The sequence below is a fragment of the Rhipicephalus microplus genome, chromosome 3 (genome assembly GCF_043290135.1).
Source record: "Rhipicephalus microplus isolate Deutch F79 chromosome 3, USDA_Rmic, whole genome shotgun sequence".
Taxonomy (NCBI): domain Eukaryota; kingdom Metazoa; phylum Arthropoda; class Arachnida; order Ixodida; family Ixodidae; genus Rhipicephalus; species Rhipicephalus microplus.
Genome location: NC_134702.1, coordinates 9004700 through 9024648, shown reverse-complemented (window position 1 = coordinate 9024648; position 19949 = coordinate 9004700). Strand labels below are relative to the sequence as shown.

Below are 19949 nucleotides of genomic sequence, written 5' to 3'. Positions count from 1 at the left end.
ACGCCACAAACGCCATCCAAAAAAAGTACCGAACGCCACCTTAGCCGGCAGTGCCGCTGAGAGCAGTGAACCACTTTACCCTCTCTCCTGCCCCCCTTCTTCCACGCCCAGCCCTCGCTTTCTTTTCGCCCTCTCCAGTCACAACAACTAAAATGGCGGCCGCGTTGCTGGCTCACCTTCAGGCCGGCCCAGTCCGCAGCACCGATGAACGTGCACACTCCTTCGTCAACCTTCGCATAACCACATGTCGTTCCCAGCTCGCAGCTGCCGCCGTTCACAGTGTCATTTTCGCGGGTTACTAGCGGCGGACGCGGGGACGGTGGTGGCAAACGAAAATTTCTTCTCGCGGTCGCTCGACGAAAGCCATTTTTTTTTCCCGACGCGTCCACCGCCCTCCTTCCTCCGCTCGAACAAAGAGGGGTGTCTGAAAAAAAATTCGCCAGCGCCCCCACTCTCTGCTAACGAGAGTGCATCTATAAAACTCTCGAACCGCGCGCGCGTGACAGCAGACGACACGCGCGAGCAGACGACAGCGAAATTCAAATGCGCGCCTTCGTTTACGTTCGCTCTTACGCTACCAGAGTTTATCAGCAGTACACACCAATACGGAATGTTTTACGAGCAGCTGCTGACAAGTGACTACAAAAATCATCTTTAAACTTTAACGATCCTATTTCCGTACAAAACCCATGTTTCACAGAACGTGTTGATTCTCCTATCGATTTGCTTTCGGCTGAGCACAGCAACACAATAAACATGCTAAGGCTGAAAAAAAAACTTTGTCCTGTCTTCCAAACGAATTCCGGGTGATCTCAAGCGTCCAAGAAAGCATTACTACGCAATATTTTGTCACATCCTTGCGACATTCGCGCGTTTCAATCGATGTTTAACCCATTTCTTTTTGCTATCGTAACATCCTGTAGTAAAGCATAATTTATGCACGTAATTCTGAAACTTGCCCGTTCTACATTTGCCAGCAGTAGTAGCAAAGCAACTTTAATTTTCTCCTCGCCATCGTCATGACTCATCGTCACAGAAGAAAGCCGTGCAAGCGCTACTGGGCTTCTTACGAACTACTGGCCTGCCGGAACGCCTATGAGTGGACTGATTTTGTGTGTGCGTGTTTGTCGGTGTTTTTCTCTTATTTATTTTTTAACTCTCGCTTTCTCTTTCAACCCCCTATTCCCCAACCCCAGTGTAGGGTAGCATACCAGATACTAGCATCTGCTTAACCTCCCTGCCTTCCTTCTTTTTCTCGTTTCTCTCTCTCTCTCTCTTAATTTCCTCCTGATATCTTTTTCAGTAAGTTTCACGAAAGGCATCATTGACAAACACTCTTTCGTAGTCCGAAATGACAAGTAAATTCATATAGATTTCCATACGAAGCACAAGCAGGTATGTCTCGTTATTTATTTATGTATTTATTTATTTATGTAGTTCGTGGGCATTTGTGGGAAGAAAAACAAAAAGATGAAATGTTAAAAGCTGTCCAGTCGGAGGTTTTGCAAAGCAATTGAGAACTTTATCATTAGAACCTTTCTCGCTGCTTCAGTGTTTTACAAGTTAGTTGATTAATGTTGCTAATTAAGCAATGTAAAAGAACACAAAAGACGGTATGAATACCTCTATGCACTAGTGAGCAACACGCATTTGTTTGCGCTGTACGTCATAAATTCGTCAGAATATTTTTAAACTGTGTCTAGAGTCAGCTGAATCACCCTGCATACACTGAGATACTACTTTCTGCATTTATGCCTAAATATTCGTTATTGCGTTTTTTTTTTTACATTCATGACATATCAATTGACAATGTAAACTGACTTGAAGGAGGTAAGTGCTCTAGCCGCTGAGTATCTGACGGATACGGGAGAGCATGCATTACGCTTCCTCGGCAACTCCGCTGCCAGCAACAATACATCGCTGGAACAATAGTAGCGAAGCAAAATCACTATCTCCCACACAATTTGTTCTTCAGCTTTACCAATACTATTCGAGCTTCTTTTCTTGCTGTCTGAACGAGAAATCCCTTCATGCGGATGAAGACCGAACAGGGTATGCTTCAAGCCGTATTGAGCGGCCTTTTTTTTTCCTCCTCTCTTCACTACCTATATTGTGGGATGAATACGTAGTATCAATGAAAACCGACAGAAAATGTAAGAACAAAGCTATTTATTTAACCGCACCCAACAACGTATGTTGTGGTTATGCAGACTTCGAGCATGTCTTGCGAGGATGTGCCTCTGCCGGTCCCCTTTCCACCAAGAGGCCCTGAACAAGCTGACTAAGGCTCAGGACCTCACCTCACAAATTCTGGCCGTCCAGAGGGCCCACGCGAGGGTGGTCAGGTTTAACTTGACCATCCCCGACTGGGCTATAGACAGGTGACGTTGAGTTAACTCGCGTCTGTCGTGGACATAGTAAAAAATTGTTTCGCTCACTCACTCCCAACAACACTTGCAGCGCCCAGTGAATGACCTCTGTAAGTTGGCTCGGAAATACACTTCATTGAAAACTTGGTTCTACATGATGCGGAAATAATACTGCCCGTTCTGTGTGCAGCAGTTCAGAATTTTTGAACATTAACCCCATACTGTGAGACGAACCCGTATTTACCGACTGCGAAACGAGGCAGATCCACACCGCCCAGCAGCGAAATTTTGCTCAATCCATTTTTTTTTGCGTGTTAATATGAGCATATTTATTGAGTCGGAAGAGCGGTTTCAGAATTTTTTTATCATATATGTGGTATCAGCTTAGCTTATACATCTGCCATCAGCTTGGCTTTGAGTCATTGAGAATGGCCTAATATGTCCGTTTGCTGAGCGCTCGTCCATCCTAAAGTTGATTACGCCGCTATATAATCTGCTGCCACTTCAGTCTAGTGAAGTGAATAACAATGAATAGTTTAAATGAACCGGTAGTGGGCATGACACCCAGTACCTTCTGCAATAGAGGCGAAAACTATCACCGGATTGTGAGTTTGGTTCCAACGAAGATTGAAAAGTACGCCGAAAAAATTCCGATCTCCCTATCTTCCAGCCTTATGTAATTTGCCTTTTGACTGAGTCATGCGCGTCGTGCGGGTCCTTACCGCTTTTAATTAAGCCGATAAGCAGCCCCTTTGTATACGTTACCAAAAGACGGTTGTGCAGTAACTTACGCTTGCTACAATCTGAATAAAACTTCAGTGCAAAGGTGCGCGAATGAGAAGTCTGAGGAAAACTATACTCAATAAATAAAGAGTTTGAGATACAGCGCTCCCAAAGTATATAAGGGAACGCGAACCGTGCCTGGCGTCCAGTGTAACCCAAACCGATATACGCGAGAACGCAATCAGTGGAGGATTTGAGTCTGTCCAGCGCACCGCTGTACGCAAAACGATTTGTATAAAGTTCTTCATACCGTATACAACATACCGGTTTACAGGGTGTGAACAGCGCGTGCCTTACAGGCGTTTACCGGACATGCTCGAAGGCCCGCCATGCGATCCCGTTACTCCCAAGGTTGCCGTTCGACTTTCTACTGGCATAGGCAGATGCAGCGGCCACTGCCGCATGGACGTTGCGGGTGTATTTCGGGCGGTCACGTGCTAAAATCTCGTTACAACGGTATCCGGCGTGATGCTCTCCGGCATCCCGGTATATGCAAAGGCGTACAGGTCGTTTGAGTGCGCTATGGTTATATGGTCCAGTCTTCCTTCAAGTTTACGCGTAGCAAATTCCATAAGCAACACGACACTCGCCCCAAGCGTACAGTGGAGGATATAATAGGCGGTCCCCCTTCCCCCCCTTCTCTTCAGCGGCTCATTCTGCTCCTACCTGCATTCGCACTGGCTACTCAACCCCATTCCGCAAGAACGCTCAGAGCAGCAAGATGTGCCTATATCTGAATTATGGTAGCCGGTAATTTGCTCTAATTCTTCCAAAATTATCACTACCGCTTAAACAAATCATGAGTGGAACCCCTGTGAGCACAAATTAAAAGTATTTTTGCTTTGATTAGATTCTTGTGATAATAATAACTACTAAATTTAAACGAGTTAAGACCCGCTCTTTAGCTTTTATTCAGACAATGCCCCCCCCCCCCCTCACACACACACACACACACACACACTAGAATGAGTGGCTGGAACCACCCATGGCGGCGTTTTTCTTATGGGCAAACTTGCGTTTATCGTATCTGTGCTGCGAGCGCGTTCATTCGAAAACAAGCTGCTGGCTGAAGTGACAATACCATCGCTGCATCATTTACCAGCAGACAAAAAGTTATGACAAGATATGTTTCTCCGATATTTTAAGTGAATGGGATTGACTTCACCTCCACAGACATAAGCTGCGCCTTCTTTCGTGTAATTGGATATAACCCTTCATTCCATCTTCGTGCGAAGCGTTGCGTGCGCCACCATGCGGGAATCGACGAGGGAAGCTTAAGTGGCTAATTACGAAGGGCTCGGGAATCCCACGTGAGGCACCCTACCGGGCAGTGGCGGCAAGTCGTCTTTCGGTCGGCTTGCATTTCATGACATTTATATCGCGACGGCTAAGCTATAGGTAAAGGTCTATGTAGAACGTCCCCTATTCGTGCTTTGGAATTACTGCCTGTTGCTTTCATTAATCGAACATTTCATTAATCAAACAGCTTTCATTAATCGAACAGCAATTAATCGAACATGGAATCACGGATTGTTTGAATAGAGCAGAAATATTTAACGCTGCAGCGTTCAGTAGTTAGCATAATCAACCAATCAATCATTAATTTGACGTGCCCCAGAAAAACCATGAGGTCTCAGTGCAAGCGCACGCAAAAGTAAAACAAGAAAAAATAAACAATGCTATACAGACAGTCGTCAATCATATAAAAAGAATGAAAACGCACAGGCAAGAACATATTAGAGCTAAACTGGAAGAACAGAAAGGCAAGACGAGAATCATGGAATGAGAGTGAACAACAAAGGGGAATATACACAACTATAAGGAAGGCTCCTGAAAGACGGGAAAGACGTACATTGTGGATAACTATGTTTACACAGTGAAGAGCCGAGATAAAAGAAATGACAGTGGACTGTGAAAAAAAAAACATTAGGATAATGAAAGTTAACATTATAGAGACTTCGCATTCTTCGAGCGCTATAGTGTGTAAAGAAGTTGGCAGGCATATATGTAGATCGGTTCTCTCTGTTTCCGAAATCCCAAAAATTTACACAACTTAAAATTAAAGGGCAGGAAATCGTACCGTGAACTAGTTTGTAAAAAAATAGCACGTCACCACGATTTCACCGGAAGCGAAATGATGGTAATGATAATAATCTGGCAGTGTTACAACGAGATACAGAGTGATTTCTAGCAGAACGATGGTTGTAAATGCTTATGAATTTTTTTCTGGACTCGCACAGTGGCTTCACTGCCAGGTTTAGCAATGCCAATTCAGATCACAGATGCATATTCAAGTTGAGGAAGACATGTTGCCGTGTACTATTTGTGGAAGGCTTTGGGGAGAACTGAATTATCGAGAGATTCTGCAAACACATTTGAGAGAATGAACGAAGGTCACGCATGGTAGAACAAAATATAATAATAATAATAATAATAATAATAATAATAATAATAATAATAATAATAATAATAATAATAATAATAATAATAATAATAATAATAATAATAATAATAATAATAATAATAATAATAATAATACCGTTGAGGAAACAAGCTGCCATTTTCGAAGAAAAAAGATCGGAAGAATAAGATAAAAGCAGAGGGAAAGAAAGAAAAGAATAAGAAAGAAAGTGAAAACCGAAGTGAAACAAATAAAGAAAAGCTTATCCAGCTCTAGACTCCCTTCAGGATCGACACCTATTGGTCAAAGCTGCCTCATGTTTTTTTTTTTCCTGAATTGCTAATTAAGAACTTTTGTACAGGTCCCCGCTTCCCCGCCCTTCCCCTTTCTTTTCTTTCTGAGTGAGCGGAAGAGACTGAGGGTGAAAACGTGAAACGTATGACATGGCCAGCTCTGACGCCATCTCCCCGCATCGACACGAGCTAATGCTGCGAGCCGAAATGGAGGGGATTGTGCCACCCTCGCGGATCGAAAGCGCAGCAACGGGAGGGGGATCGCGTCTGCGACTCCGATTGGTCCGCTACACCTCGCGCATCTTTCCGTGGCTTGCCGCGTGGCGAGTTTGCGACGGGGCGTTAATTACAACGCATCATCCGCGAGGAAGAGTTGGCGGAGCGGTGCCGTATAGGTTCCAAAACGTCGTATAGCGAAGGGAAACGTTTTCGAGGCGCTCGTTCCTTATTTACAACCAAGTGATTACACCACACAATTAGGACAAATAAAGCATAGGCGTTTTCCCGTTGTTTTTAACCTTTGAAGCAAATATTACGTAAACAATAAACGAAAGCGGACGAAAAATTACAAGTTCCGTCGATGGCATCAGCTATTCGGGGTGATCCGGGATAGCGGCAGGGCAAAAGCCTCCGAGATCGAAACGTATGCGGAGACCTATACCAGAGCGTTTAGCCGGTTTTCCGCTAGGAAAAAAGGCGCATGCACCGTGACAACTTGAAAAAGTTGAATTCCCCCTGTTTGCACATGTGTTACCATTACACAACTCGATGCATATTGCACTTGTAGCACTGAGAAAACGCGTGCATTGGAAAGACCACAACAACTTCTGTTACGCTCGCCGTTATTTCTGACACCCGAGATGACCTTGCAGTCATTTGGTCATAATTGCGAGATGACAGCAGACATTAAGAAAGCGCAAAAACAGTGAAATGGAAAATGCACTCTCTGCCGTCAAACATGCAATACGGGCTGTTTTCTATGCATTGCTATGGGGAACATCCGAAGAGAATTTAAACCAACCAGACCAAGATTTCAATTCTTTGACTTGAGACTCAGTCAAGTTTTATCTAATGCTGAAATGCTTTTCTCAGCCAAGTACAGAACCGCTATCGAACGTAATAAAAAGAAAATAAGAGACACTTCATCGAAAAATTCAAATTGTATCTGTAAGTAGGTGTAGTTTTGTTAGAGTAAACATTCCTTTAAAAATAAAGCGAAATCTCTATTTTTTTTAAAACAGTAATGCGTAGTCTTTGCAACCTTGCGACGCCACAGGAACAGGTAATAAAATTTTATAGGCTGCGTACAGAGTCTTCCAATGTTGCTCACCCTAACTTTCTGTACGCAACCTTATAGAATACCGGCAATTTGTAAATTCGACCACGCGAAACTCACATAACGAAGCAGTGGTTTTACGTGAACAAAAGTTAGCGAAAACAACTTGACTCACTCAAACGTTGGATAGGTATTCACAAAATTTCGGCATATAATTTTATGAAAATACAGTTAAACTGGATTGCTCATATTTGCTAGATTTTTGCATTTACTCGAGCCTCACCAAAATTTCGAATGAAAATAGCTGTTTCCATCAGCCACCAAAATTTTGAGAATTTTTAAAATTAAATATAATATTCATATAGGTTCAGCACTTTCCAAATAAAAGCTTTTCTGCGTTTATATATTTTCGAACGGGGAACATCAGGAATATTCAGCTCGCTTGTCTCCATCGAGTTCGTTTTCACGACACAGAATTTACGTGAGTTAGGTCTCCGAACGAACAGTTTGATGTAGTTTATGGTCAATCACCGTGGTAATTTTTCATGTCGGACCATACCCACATCCACAGCAAGTCTCCAAGGTGAACAGCCTCTAGTCGATAGACCAATGTGGGTAAGGGAAACTGGCAAAATGGATCTGTAATTAAGTTATTTTCGCCGAAGGTTCAGTCGCATACAACCTTAGAAAGTTCGAACAGGCATTTGTTGTTGCTGTGGGCTTTAAGAGGCGTAACTCTTTAATCATAAAAAAAAAGTGAAAAGTACTTTTATTCTTCTTTTTTCAAGTCCTGACTTGCTGCATAAATAACCATTTTCGGAAAATTCCTGGGACGTTAAACCCCAATAATTATCAGATTATTATTTAGAAAATTTCATGAACTCTCTTTGGAGAGATATTATACACGCGTCGAAGGGTCACGACATTCAAAAGAAGACTTTTTTAAAGAGCGTCATATATACTTGAAACGTTAAGATTGACTGGAATGGTATTATATTTCCTTTACTGTTTCTCAGAATGTGGTGACTATTTTTAGTTCCTCTTTTATATGTGAGTCAGTAAAGTATACTGCCCAGACGAAAGTTTGCTACCGCAATAAAATGAAACCTTACTCGGCCATTCAGGGCAAGAAATACTTTGCAGCTCGATTTGATCGAAATTCTCGCGTGTATGCACGTATCCCCGAAAGGAGACGAAAGTCGTACAAGTGGGTCTTCGCAAAAAACGTGGCGGTTTCGAAAGCGAGCACGTTGTAGCAAGGAATGGTGAGCTGCCAACCACCGTTTGTAGCACGATGCCATAAAGACATCCACACGTATTTCTCAGAAATAAAAGCTTCTTAGTTGCCGAAAAATTTGTCCTGTCCCGGGGACCGAAACGGAGACCAGCGGGGAACCGGGCCTTTCCGGCGGGTCAGTCGCTACCGATTGAGCTAAGCGCCATATTTATAGCTTCCCGGTTAGCTCGATAGACATAGTGACCACCCGGAAAGGCATCGGTCTCGAGTTCGATCTCCGGAGCTAAAAGGCTTGCTTTCTCAGAAATCCACACGGATTTCTTCGTGGCTTCGCGCGGCAATCGGGTCATAATCAACTCCCCTTTCTCAACCCTTCCGCCTCGCTTAAAGATTTCGCAGAACTGCATGCGCCGCAGTACTGACCTGTGGGCACATCTTGCACTGGTATTTTCTGGGCTGCGTCGGGTGGCCATGCGGTGCAGTGTTGGCCGTGGCCGCGCCGTTGGCCGCCTTGAGCGGCTGCGGCGCGGCCAGCATGGGACTGGGCGTACCGGCCGAAGACGACGAGCCACTGCTTGACGCCCGGCCGCCACCGCTGTTGTACATGGGCAGCAGGTCGCCTTCCTCCAAGCTCGGGCCTGCAAAGACACAACAGGAAGACATCGCTCTTCATACACGAGGCAGCCCTGTATTATACAGGCCGAGAAGACAACGTTGCTCGTTAAGCCTAATTTGTGATTGTGCAAGCTCTCACTGCGGCCGCAGGTCATCACCTTTCGGCGAATAGCTGTCTTGAAAAGAGCACCCGAGTTTGGCATAACACCTTTCACTCAAGTTAAAGGCAGTCGCAGTTCGCCTTACCCCTTAAAACACGCAAGATATTCCGCCCTTCAGGTGTTGCTCTGCCTTGGTGCCCACAGAGCACCACCTTTCTAGAGGTTCTAGGACCACATGTAAAATTGAGCAAACAAACCCAACTTTACGTTGCGATGAACCACGTTGTCAGATGCTTGGTGGCCCGTTGAATGATACTACCTGGACATTACCACGAGAGCTCATTTAATGACTCACTGTCCTGATACATCATTCAAGCTTGCTACTCAAAGACCATAATAATACACGCGCATCGAGAAGTTATTCTACGAAAAAGAGACCGTTTTTCTCGAGCAGGCCAAGAAAAAAATTTGCCCCGAGAAGATTGAGAGGTAACCTTTTAAAGTGGTGATACACAGGAAGTACATACGAGGCCGTTGTCGAGGGAAGTGCAACGCATGCGTGCTTTTACAAAGTTATCTTCGCGACCACACTGACCACGCGTTCCAGGCGAGCCAGCCAGGAACGCGAAGACTTCAGTGCGACTAGTTTCCTTTGTGAACCCTATCGGACGTGAACCCTAGTTCGATACTCGACTTGGATTCCCGAAGTTGCGGGCTTGTTATCTGCTATGTTGGGTTCAATGTCGATCGGAGATGCCTCGTCTCAGACCTCTGCGGCGACAGCTCACCATGGGAGCGATGGTTCTCGGCCTGGCTCTGAGGCCAGCCCTTCTGGCCGGACAGGAACGACTTGAGTTTCTGCAGCGAGATGACGGGCGTCGCGCACGCCGATCCCGGAGCCTGGGACGTGCCCAGGCATGCCGGCGACTCCACGAACCCGCACGTGGCCAGTGCGGTCGCCGACCGGTCAAACGGCGCGCGTCGCTACACGACTCGTCCCGCGCTGCCGCCGGCCACTGCTGCTGCTGCTGCTGCTTCTCTCGTCGCACTGGGCTCTCGGCGCCGATGCCCGCAGGTTCCAAGGGAACGCCGCCCCGCGCCGATGACGCAACCACGCGCCCCTCATTTTGCCCCTTTGTGCGCGGGCGGGTTGTTTGTGCCTTGCGCGTGTTTTGCTGCTGGCTCGATTTGCATGCTCCCTTTCCCCAAATCGAAGGGGTTCCCCGCGCGGAGTCACCCTTTCGCCAGGGCGTCTCTCAAAAACAAGCAAGCCGCGTGTGTGCTCTTGCGACGATCGATGCCCAGCCGCGCTCCCCATACGCGTCGTCATCTCTGCTTTTGCTGCTCTTGCTTCCTCAACACGAGCAGGCACAGAGCTGCCGCTGCTGCTGCTGCTGCTGATGCCACCGCCAAGATGAGAGCGTGCAGCAACCCCTCCGGAGGGTTCGGGAAGACCCCCGAATACCAGCAAGCTGTACCGACGCGTTCCTCCCGTGCCGCGGCACGTCTGGCACGTGGCACGTGTCTGCACACGGCGTGCACCACAAAGGCGCGCCAGGAACACGCACAAGTCTATCGACGGAGTGGCCGCTTTGCTAGACTGTTCCTGCGAGGGCTGCGACCAAGTGCTCACATCTCTAGCCTGTCGCCTTTGATACTGATGCACGTCAGCCGTTCTGGCCGGAAAGACGGGAGTATGCTACTGGCTGGCATAGAAAACAGTTTCAAGAGGAAGTGCAAGGTGTTGGGAAGGCGTCGTTGCGACCACATTCTGTGTACGATGTGGTTTGTCGCGGAAAGGCGTTGCGGCAGCTGTGGGTGCGAGCTGGAGCAGGATAACCCGAGCAAAGAACAAGCGTCCATCGTTTTGCTCGAGGGCGGGCTTTCAAGCGTTCCTTGCCACGTTTGAGTACATATACCTGCCGTCAACTGTCTTTTTCACGTCCTAAAGCACAGCGAGAACGTTGGCAATTGCCAGAAATGTGATGCATATAGCCTGAGGAGTTAGGGACGGAAATGGGGTGAGTATGAAGAGTACACGTCCAGGAGGCCACAACGCACTGACCTCTGTCGACGTGAAAAATGGAGAGGGCAGGCTGCATCGACAGCTGCTGGACAGTGGTTGCACACGCAAAAAGACGTAAATTACAAGAAGGGGTCAGGGCGGGGAAAGAGGGAGGGCTCGTGCCGTATATATTGGCAGCGTCATACAATCATACATTCCAACAGGCTCTATATGCCAGTTTCGTTTTTTTAAAGACAAGTTGTGTACGCTGCTAGAATGTACTGTGTGTATCTCTAAAATATGACCATCAAACTACGGACGCCTCTACGATCTCTAATCTATAGCATACAGCAAAGCTTCTTCGTATTTCTTGCTATTTCACCTGATGCACCGATGGGCACAATACGTTGCGTGCCTTCCTGGACGACGTGTCCAGAATTTTGACGATCATGTATGAACTAACTTGTTTAATTCCTCGCATAGGTTACAATGGGAACTAAAGCGGACATCGCCAATTAATCTAGAGACGATAAGTTGAGACATCTTACGCAAATAGTATAACATTGTAGCGTGCTCTCTTGCTGACAGAGATGACGTCGATAGGTTCTTAATGTAGCACAGCACAAACAAGTTTTGTGCTAACGTTCTTAAGCTGAAACGGCAGCGCAGACAAAAAGGAACAAAACGAAAAGGACCTATCTTCGAATTAGATTCATTCTTTAACACACCCCATCGTAACAATATAAATAATCAAAAAAACTTTCCAGAAAGCGAATTTTCCACTTACAACGTGATAGAAAACCACAGCGCGTCTGTCAGTTAACGGCAATGCAAAAAATAGCAGATCCCGTTGATAGACTCGTGGTCTCTAAATATTTCGAAATTAATAGGCGAGCAAACGTAGAGTCACGGTGCTCGTTTTATAACGACATTTCAAAGTGTGAGCGTGGTCCTATCGGAAATACTAGTGATTCCGCCTTTATTTCGAAGTACTCTATTTTGGTAATGAAACGTGCACGATGACGCAATAAGAAGCTTTTCACGGGTAAACGCAGAAAGCCTGCGCTGTGGTTCCAAGTGTGGCTCCTTGAAGAACAACCGACGCGCGTAGCGACCATTTACATTACCATAAAGCATTCATCGACGATGATATATATGCGTTAGTACTCACACGTACACGCAATTAGCTAAGCTGCTACCATTATCACAATGGCGTTGTTGGAAACGTCGAAACTGTTGTCTTGTTTGATTCGCAAAACAAAACGCTAAACAGAGGAATCAGGTGCAACCACAATGAGTAAGAAAGCATCAGTGTTGCGTGCTGATGTTCATACAATGCACTAAAGGCAAGAAATATTTGCCGAAGATGCGATCCGACGCCCTCGTTCGAAGCTCTTCGGAGCCAATCCAAGAGCGCTGCTGCGCGTGAGCGCCAACGCTCGTGCGCCCGCTTTATGGATATAGTATAGTATATCCACTTTATCGATATAGTATACTGTCGCAACGTGAAGACAGACGTCGTATTTGAAGACGCAGCGAAAACAGCAGTGGGTCGGTCTTTTTATTAACCGCGCGCGCCAGAGAGTTCCTCGTCTTTCTCGTGTTTGCGTTCTGCATAAAAGCGTGCAGATGCGCGTATGCGCTGTCGCCTTCGTCTTTTTCGCGGGACACACGTGACAATACGTAACTCTATGGATACAGTAGAAAATGTGAAACCAACGCAGTACTTCACCGTGTCTAACTGATGGCTGCAGGCGTGCTAAACTTCAAGCTCAAGGAAAATTCTGCTCCACTTTGAGAGCGAAGAGGACGATGTGGTCGGACGCGTATTCGAAGTCATCCAAACCAAAACATTGAAGTGGCGTCGGCGTTTCTCTGCCGTGCACCACCTCAGTAGGCGAAGAGGATGCATCTGCCGTGTCGTAACGTCAGAAAAAATACATACTGGTGTAGTTATAAACCGTGCGCCCCGTCACGGTGGTCTAGTGGTTATGGCGCTCGGCTGCCGACCCGCAGGTCACGGGATCGAATCCCGGCTGCATTTTTGATAGAGGCGAGAATGCTTGAGGCCTATGTACTTCGATTTGGGTGCACGTCGAAGAACCGCAGGTGGTCGAAACTTCTGCAGCCCTCCACTACGGCGTCTTTCGTTATCATATCATGGCTTTCGGACGTTAAGCTCCTATTATTATTATTATTATTATTATTATTATTATTATTATTATTATTATTATTATTATTATTATTATTATTATTATTATTATTATTATTATTATTATTCCTGACATAATTTGAGAGTGCTTACCAAATGTGCTCCACCCCATTCTTATTCTTCTAGTTACTTCAATCTCGTGGTTCGGCTCCGCGGTTATTACCTGCCCTAAGTAGACATAGTCTTTTACAACTTGAAGTGCGCTATTACCTATCTCGAAGCGCTGCTCTTTTTCGAGGTTGTTGTACATTACTTTCGTTTTCTGCAGATTCATTTTAAGGGGCCACCTTTCTGCTCTCCTTGTCTAACTCCGTAATCATGCGTTGCAATTCGTCCCCTGAGTTACTCAGCAATGCAATGTCATCGGCGAAGCGCAGGTTACTAAGGTACTCTCCATTAACTCTCATCCCTAACTGTTCCCATTCTATAGGCTTCTGAAAACCTCCTGTAAGCACGCGGTAAATAGCATTGGAGAGATTGTGTCCCCCTGCCTTACACCCTTCTTGATTGGTATTCTGTTGCTTTTTTTAAGAAGCACCATAATAGCAGTTGATCCCCTGTAAATTTCTTCCAAGATGTTTATATATGCTTCATCGACACCCTGATTCCGCAGTTTCTGCATGACGGCTGATATTTCTACTGAATCAAACGCCTTCTCGTAATCTATGAAGGCTATGTATAGTGGTTGGTTATATTCTGAGCATTTCTCTATTACCTGATTGATAGTATGAATGTGGTCGATTGTTGAGTAGCCTGTTCGAAATCCTGCTTGTTCCTTTGGTTGATTGAATTCTAATGTTTTCTTTACTCTGTTAGCAATTACTTTTGTAAATAGCTTGTATACTACAGAGAGCAAGCTGATCGGCCTGTAATTCTTCAAGTCCTTGTCATCTCTTTTCTTATGTATTAAGATGATGTTAGCATTCTTCCAAGACTCTGGTACCCTTCCCGTCAGGAGACGCCTCGTAAACAGGGTGGCTAGTTTTTCAAACACAATCTGTCCTCCATCTTTCAGCAGATCTGATGTTACCTGATCCTCACCAGCAGTTTTGCCTCTTTGCATGCTCTCCAAAGCTTTCCTGACTTCTTCTATCATTACTGGTGGGGTGTCATCTGGGTTAGTGCTGTTCTTATAGTGTTAAGGTCGTGGTTGTCCCGGCTACTGTACAGATCTTTGTAAATCTCCTCCGCTATTTTAACTATCCTATCCATATAGGTAGTTATTTTGCCTTCTTTGTCCCTTAGTGCATACATTCGAGTTTTGCTTATCCCAAGTTTCCTCTTCACTGCTTTGACGCTTCCTCCATTTTACAGAGCGTGTTCAATTCTCTCCATGTTACACCTTCTTACATCACATACCTTACGCCTATTATTCAACTTCGAAAGCTCTGCCAGTTCTGTTTTGTCTGTTGTACTTGAGACTTTCATGATTTGACGCTTCTCAATGAGATTCTTCGATTCCTGGGAAAGCTTGCCAGTGTCCTGTCTAACTACCCTGCCTACAACTTCCACTGCACACTCCGTAATGATACTCATCAACATATCATTCATTGTATCTACGCTAAGGTTGGTTTCCTCACTGTATAACAGTATACCAGCTGTATCTTGCCCGTACTTAGCTACGGAGCAGAAACGTGGAGACTTACAAAGAGGGTTTCGCTTAAACTGAGGACGATGCAGTGAATGATGGAAAAAAAAGTGGTAGGTGTAACTTTAAGAGACAAGAAGAGAACAGAGTGGATTAGGGAACAAACGGGGGGTAAGGATATCATAGTTGAAATCAAGAAGAGGAAATGGACATGGGTCGGGCATGTAGCGAGTAGACAGGATAACCGCTGGTCATTAAGGGTAACTAAGTGGATTCCCAGAGAAGGCAAGCGGGTTAGGGGGAGACAGAAGGTTAGGTGGGAAGATGAGATTAAGAACTTTGCGGGTATAAATATGCAGCAGCAAGCACAGGACCGGGTTAACTGGCGGAATATGGGAGAGGCCTTTGTCCTGCAATGGACGTAGTCAGGCTGATTATTATTATTATTATTATTATTATTATTATTATTATTATTATTATTATTATTATTATTATTATTATTATTATTATTATTATTATTATTATTATTATTATTATTATTATTATTATTATCCTCATAAACTTTTAGCTAAAGGCAACTCAACTATCCCACTGCTTCGCACAGTCATCATGATTCACTTGGTGGATGTGCCATGATTTTTTAGCGGTAAGGTAATTATTGCAATTACTTTTTGCTTATTTCTGCTAAGCGTCCTCATGCATTCTTGAACATGTTGCAGAACCATTTTCTCATTAACTAAAGGAGCTATTCACATAGCACATGTCTCACATTCTTCCGAACTTTACGCTCATTCAGCTCTACTAAATTCATTAAAATTTGTCTTATAACACAACTTTTTACTACTACAATATAAATTTAGAGTTAATTAGTATATTTTAAAGTTTGGAAAACAAATACTTCCAAGTTGATAATTTGATTCTGGTACAGTAGTTGTATGCATTTATTTAAAACCCAAGAAGAAAATAATCAACTGCTTTTCTCGGAATACACAGGAAATAATACACCTAAGTAATAAAGAAAAACATTGTTTTGAAATATAGGCGAGTTTACGGTAACGCCTATTTTATTTTTATTTTGTAGTTCCGAACATGTTTATCTTTGTCTATATATATATATATATATATATATATATATATATATATATATATATATATATATATATATATATATATATATATATATATATATATATATATAAGTTCAGAACCTGCCATCTTGCTTGTCTAGCTTTTGTGTTTGTGTTTATGAGAGAGCTGTCACGCGGCTCTATTTGCAAGGTCTCGTCGATTCGCGAAGAGCTGTAACGGTTGTGCTTGGCTGCTGGCCTCAAGGTCGCGGGTTCGACACCGGCCGTGGCAGTCGCCTTTCGATGGAGGCGACATGCAAGAGACCCGTGTGGTGTGCGATGTCACTGAAGGACACCTGATAGCCATAATTTCCTGTAAGACCCCAGATATTATTATTATTATTATTATTATTATTATTATTATTATTATTATTATTATTATTATTGTTGTTGTTGTTGTTGTTGTTGTTGTTGTTGCCAACTTTTCTGTATTTCGGGGAGGATTCAATCACAATGATTTCAGAATTTTGGCAAGTGGCATACTATCATCATTAAACGAAGGAACTGTTTCTAATGCCACAATTTCTAAGTCAATGAAGCCTAAACAGAGACAGCAAAGATTTCCGACGCTAATACGATTCGCTCATCACTTCTACCACGCAATTTCTCTTCGCACCGAATTCCCATCGAAGGACTGTGAAATGGCTGAGACGACGAAGAGCTCGCTAGTCCGGCCTTGTGCACCTCAATATGTCGTCGGCATTTATTCGCAGTTACAAGAGAACTGTTTAGCGTGCCGATAAATTTGCACTTGCTGAAGTCCTCCTTTACACTCAGCACTTCGATTTAACGACAGTCACGACAGACACTATATGAAGCTATATGAGCTGAAACTGTTCGAAGAGACATCCTCCGAAGAACAACAAAATGGAAAAAAAAAGGTGCCGCGTTTTCCGATTCCCTGACAAGTTGCCCGACAATTACTCAAATACACTTGACTCGAGACAAGTATTCTGGCTGTCGTAAAGGTGTTTTCTTTTTTTTTAATAAAAAATGAAACATAAGCACGCATATAGCAAGTGCACGCCTATCGTGGGATCCGTGTTCACACAATAATACTTTCTTTAAAAAAACTGATTTTCATACAGAAACATTACGTTTTTAACAAAACCATGAATGTGGAATATATGCGCAAAAATTTTAACCTTTCGAAAACCATAACATATAAAAACACAAATATTTTTAACAATGTCTCTTTTTTGTTAGACAAACCAATAGGCATAATTTGTAGATAATTGTTAAATGCTGAAAAAGTAGCTGACCATTGAACTTCGTAAACATCGCTGTCATGTCACTAACAGAGTTGCCTTTCGAGTTTTCTAAAGTTTCTTAAGTATGGAGCCGGTTATCCTTTCTACATAAGATTACTTTGTACGAAACTCGAGCTTCAGAACCACATCTTTTGTAAAATGCGTCCCATTTTGTGTCTAGTGCTGTACGGTAGCTCATTTGCAATTCTGCTGGACGCACTTCTAATAATTCGGGCCGAACACATCATAAGAATGTTATCGCGTTCCTACATTAATCGCCAACCAATTCTTATATATATATATATATATATATATATATATCCTCGAGATTGCACAAATTTTGAATTTCCACTAACCTCTGCAGTGTCACAATGACGAGAGCCCGGCAATAACACAAGACAATATGGTTTCCATTGGTCAGCTGACTAACAAACTTTTTAGTTTTTTGTTTTCGTCTAGCTGAAAATTCCCAGAGTCTTTGCATGCCAACACTATGATATGATTATGGGTGACGCCGTAGTGAAGGACTCCGGACATTTCGACCACCTAGGGTTTATTAGCGTGCACTTAAATCTACATCCAGCGAAACGCTGGTAATGAGCCCGCGTTTTTAGGGTCAGCAGTCTTTTTTCTATGTTCACACGCATGTCTCTCCCGACCCTTCCACACAACAGGGTGGCGAGATATGTCACATGACAAGCGATCTTACGATATTTTCGGGCTTGCGGTTGCAAAAACCGAAAATATCTCTCTCTCCGACAACCTCTACATATGCCACACTTCTAATGTGTCTTTTTCTTTCATCCATCCTCAACGTTAAGCCCAGCAAAGCACTAACAAATAGCTAAGTTGAGGTTGACAGAAATCACTTTATATGGATCTTTTCTCTATGAATTCTTGCTAAGTGTATAGGTTATATATACCAACCCGCCAATTAATCACAGAGAACTCGGAATATAATTAATTAATTATACTAAAAAATGCCACATTTTCTTCGCGGTATGAAGTATTACCAGCCTGCTGCAGTAGCGCAGCTGACTCCTCATACTCGTTACCACCACACAGGCCAAACTTCATACCTCACTCTGCGCTAGCTTCAAAGCTCGATGCTCTTGTTTTTTTTTTTCATGACTGTCTCCGTCTTTCGGACAGATCGGACATGAACCTACCAACGACGGTTCGCTTTCACACTGCGCTTAAGCTTCGCTGCACAGGCTCCATGCAGTGCGGTGAAGAGCAGCTCTTCATCACATTCGCCATGGCGCGCGACACAACGGCCCCGAGCGCTCTCGCCAGCGTCAACACGCGTCGGGCCATCCTTCCCTCCAAGCTGATCCCAACGCTGGACGCCGCCATCGCCTCTTGCTCCGGCGACAGCGTAAACTCTTTTCGAACCGACAATTACCTTTCCGACAGCTATGCACATTAACAACGATGACGTCGCTTCTTTGGCCTCGTTGAAATTCACGCGTCTCGCCCAAGCGGCGATCGATGCAGACTGTGCAGTGTATTGGAGGCCCTCGCATAGCAATGAAGGCACGGCGACAACGGTGGCGGCCGAGCTCGAACGAACGGGCCCGACTCGGCAGTAATAATGGCGCTGAGCAGCAGACGACGCCCCCGCGACTGCATGCAGCGACGCGCGCGGCTCGCGGGGCGAGAAAGAAAAGAGAAGGCGGCCCGACGCGTTCGCTTTATGTTGCCGCGGCTTTCTTTTTTCAAAGGGCTGCTCTCTTTGACTACTTACTTGGGGAAGGCTGCTTGTCCATCATGGCGGCGCGCCGCCCTGCGCGCGCGCTCCCGCCGAGCTCCGATGTGGCGCCCCCGGACGGCGGGATCACAACACGCCCGGCGCAGGGCGGCGCGCGAACGAAAATCGTCTCGCCGCTGCAAAACTCGCGCGGAATTGAAGCCGCGTTGCTGCCGAGGCGTCAAATTAGGGAACCCTCCGGTAGCTGCGCCGCGGCGCGAGCTTGCGGACTGACCGTGAGCTATCGGCGTTGGGCGATAACTGCCACTAGTGGCGCTGTGGCCTTAGATGGGCGCTGCCTGCAAGGTCAATGGCGATCCTAGAACATCTCCGTGTTGTCGCTCCTCTGAGCTGGCCATTCTGCACTGCGGATGAGACTCAGAGGTGCCTCTTAAAAAAATCACGAATTCAACGTTCATGACCGATCAGTGCGAAAGACTGTTGACGCCTATACCCATGTTAGATAGCTAACCCGTAAGGATGTAATACTAGGGGTGACTGAACTTGTGCGTTTGGTTCGCTTCATCGTCGAGCGTCGGCTGCTTATTCAACAAACCGTGTAGCTTGACAGACGTAGTTCTGCAACCACTTAAATAAGGAGATGGATTTAGTCTGCTTCAGAAAACAGTCACCTTAATGTCCGCAGAGGCGAGCCAAACTGTATTGATCGCTGTGCATTTAAATAGAGTCCATTATGCAGGCAGCGCTGAATTAACGATGCGGATCAGGATTACGCAGCCCCGGACTTCTCTTGCAGGTGTGCGTTTACGCAAAACTTAATGCGCCACTAGGTACGAGTAAACTGGCTGCCTATGTTGGCGAATGGCAGAAGTGAAAGTATCAAACGGACGCATATTAGCTCAAACTAAGGAGAATAACAAAACTTTAGAAAAAAAGCAGGAGGAAGCAGGAAGGATGGGCGCCAGGTACTTACTGCTTCCT

General features: G+C 44.9%; 1 protein-coding gene across 2 annotated transcripts in view; it reads right to left on the bottom strand.

The window, feature by feature from the left end:
• Positions 1–19075, bottom strand: part of LOC119163969 (uncharacterized) — a 76535-nt gene extending 57460 nt beyond the window's left edge. Inside the window, exons 1-2 of one of the 2 annotated variants that reach the window (XM_075888837.1) lie at positions 19005–19075; positions 8783–8997 (exon numbers count right to left, since the gene is read on the bottom strand). In XM_075888837.1, coding sequence (XP_075744952.1) covers positions 8783–8997; positions 19005–19029 — 240 coding nt within the window. In that variant the 5' untranslated portion in view covers positions 19030–19075. Of the gene's footprint in view, positions 1–176; positions 307–8782; positions 8998–19004 lie in introns of those variants that run through there. The other variant, XM_075888838.1, reaches the window with a different exon arrangement.
• Between the last annotated feature and the right edge of the window lie 874 nt (positions 19076–19949).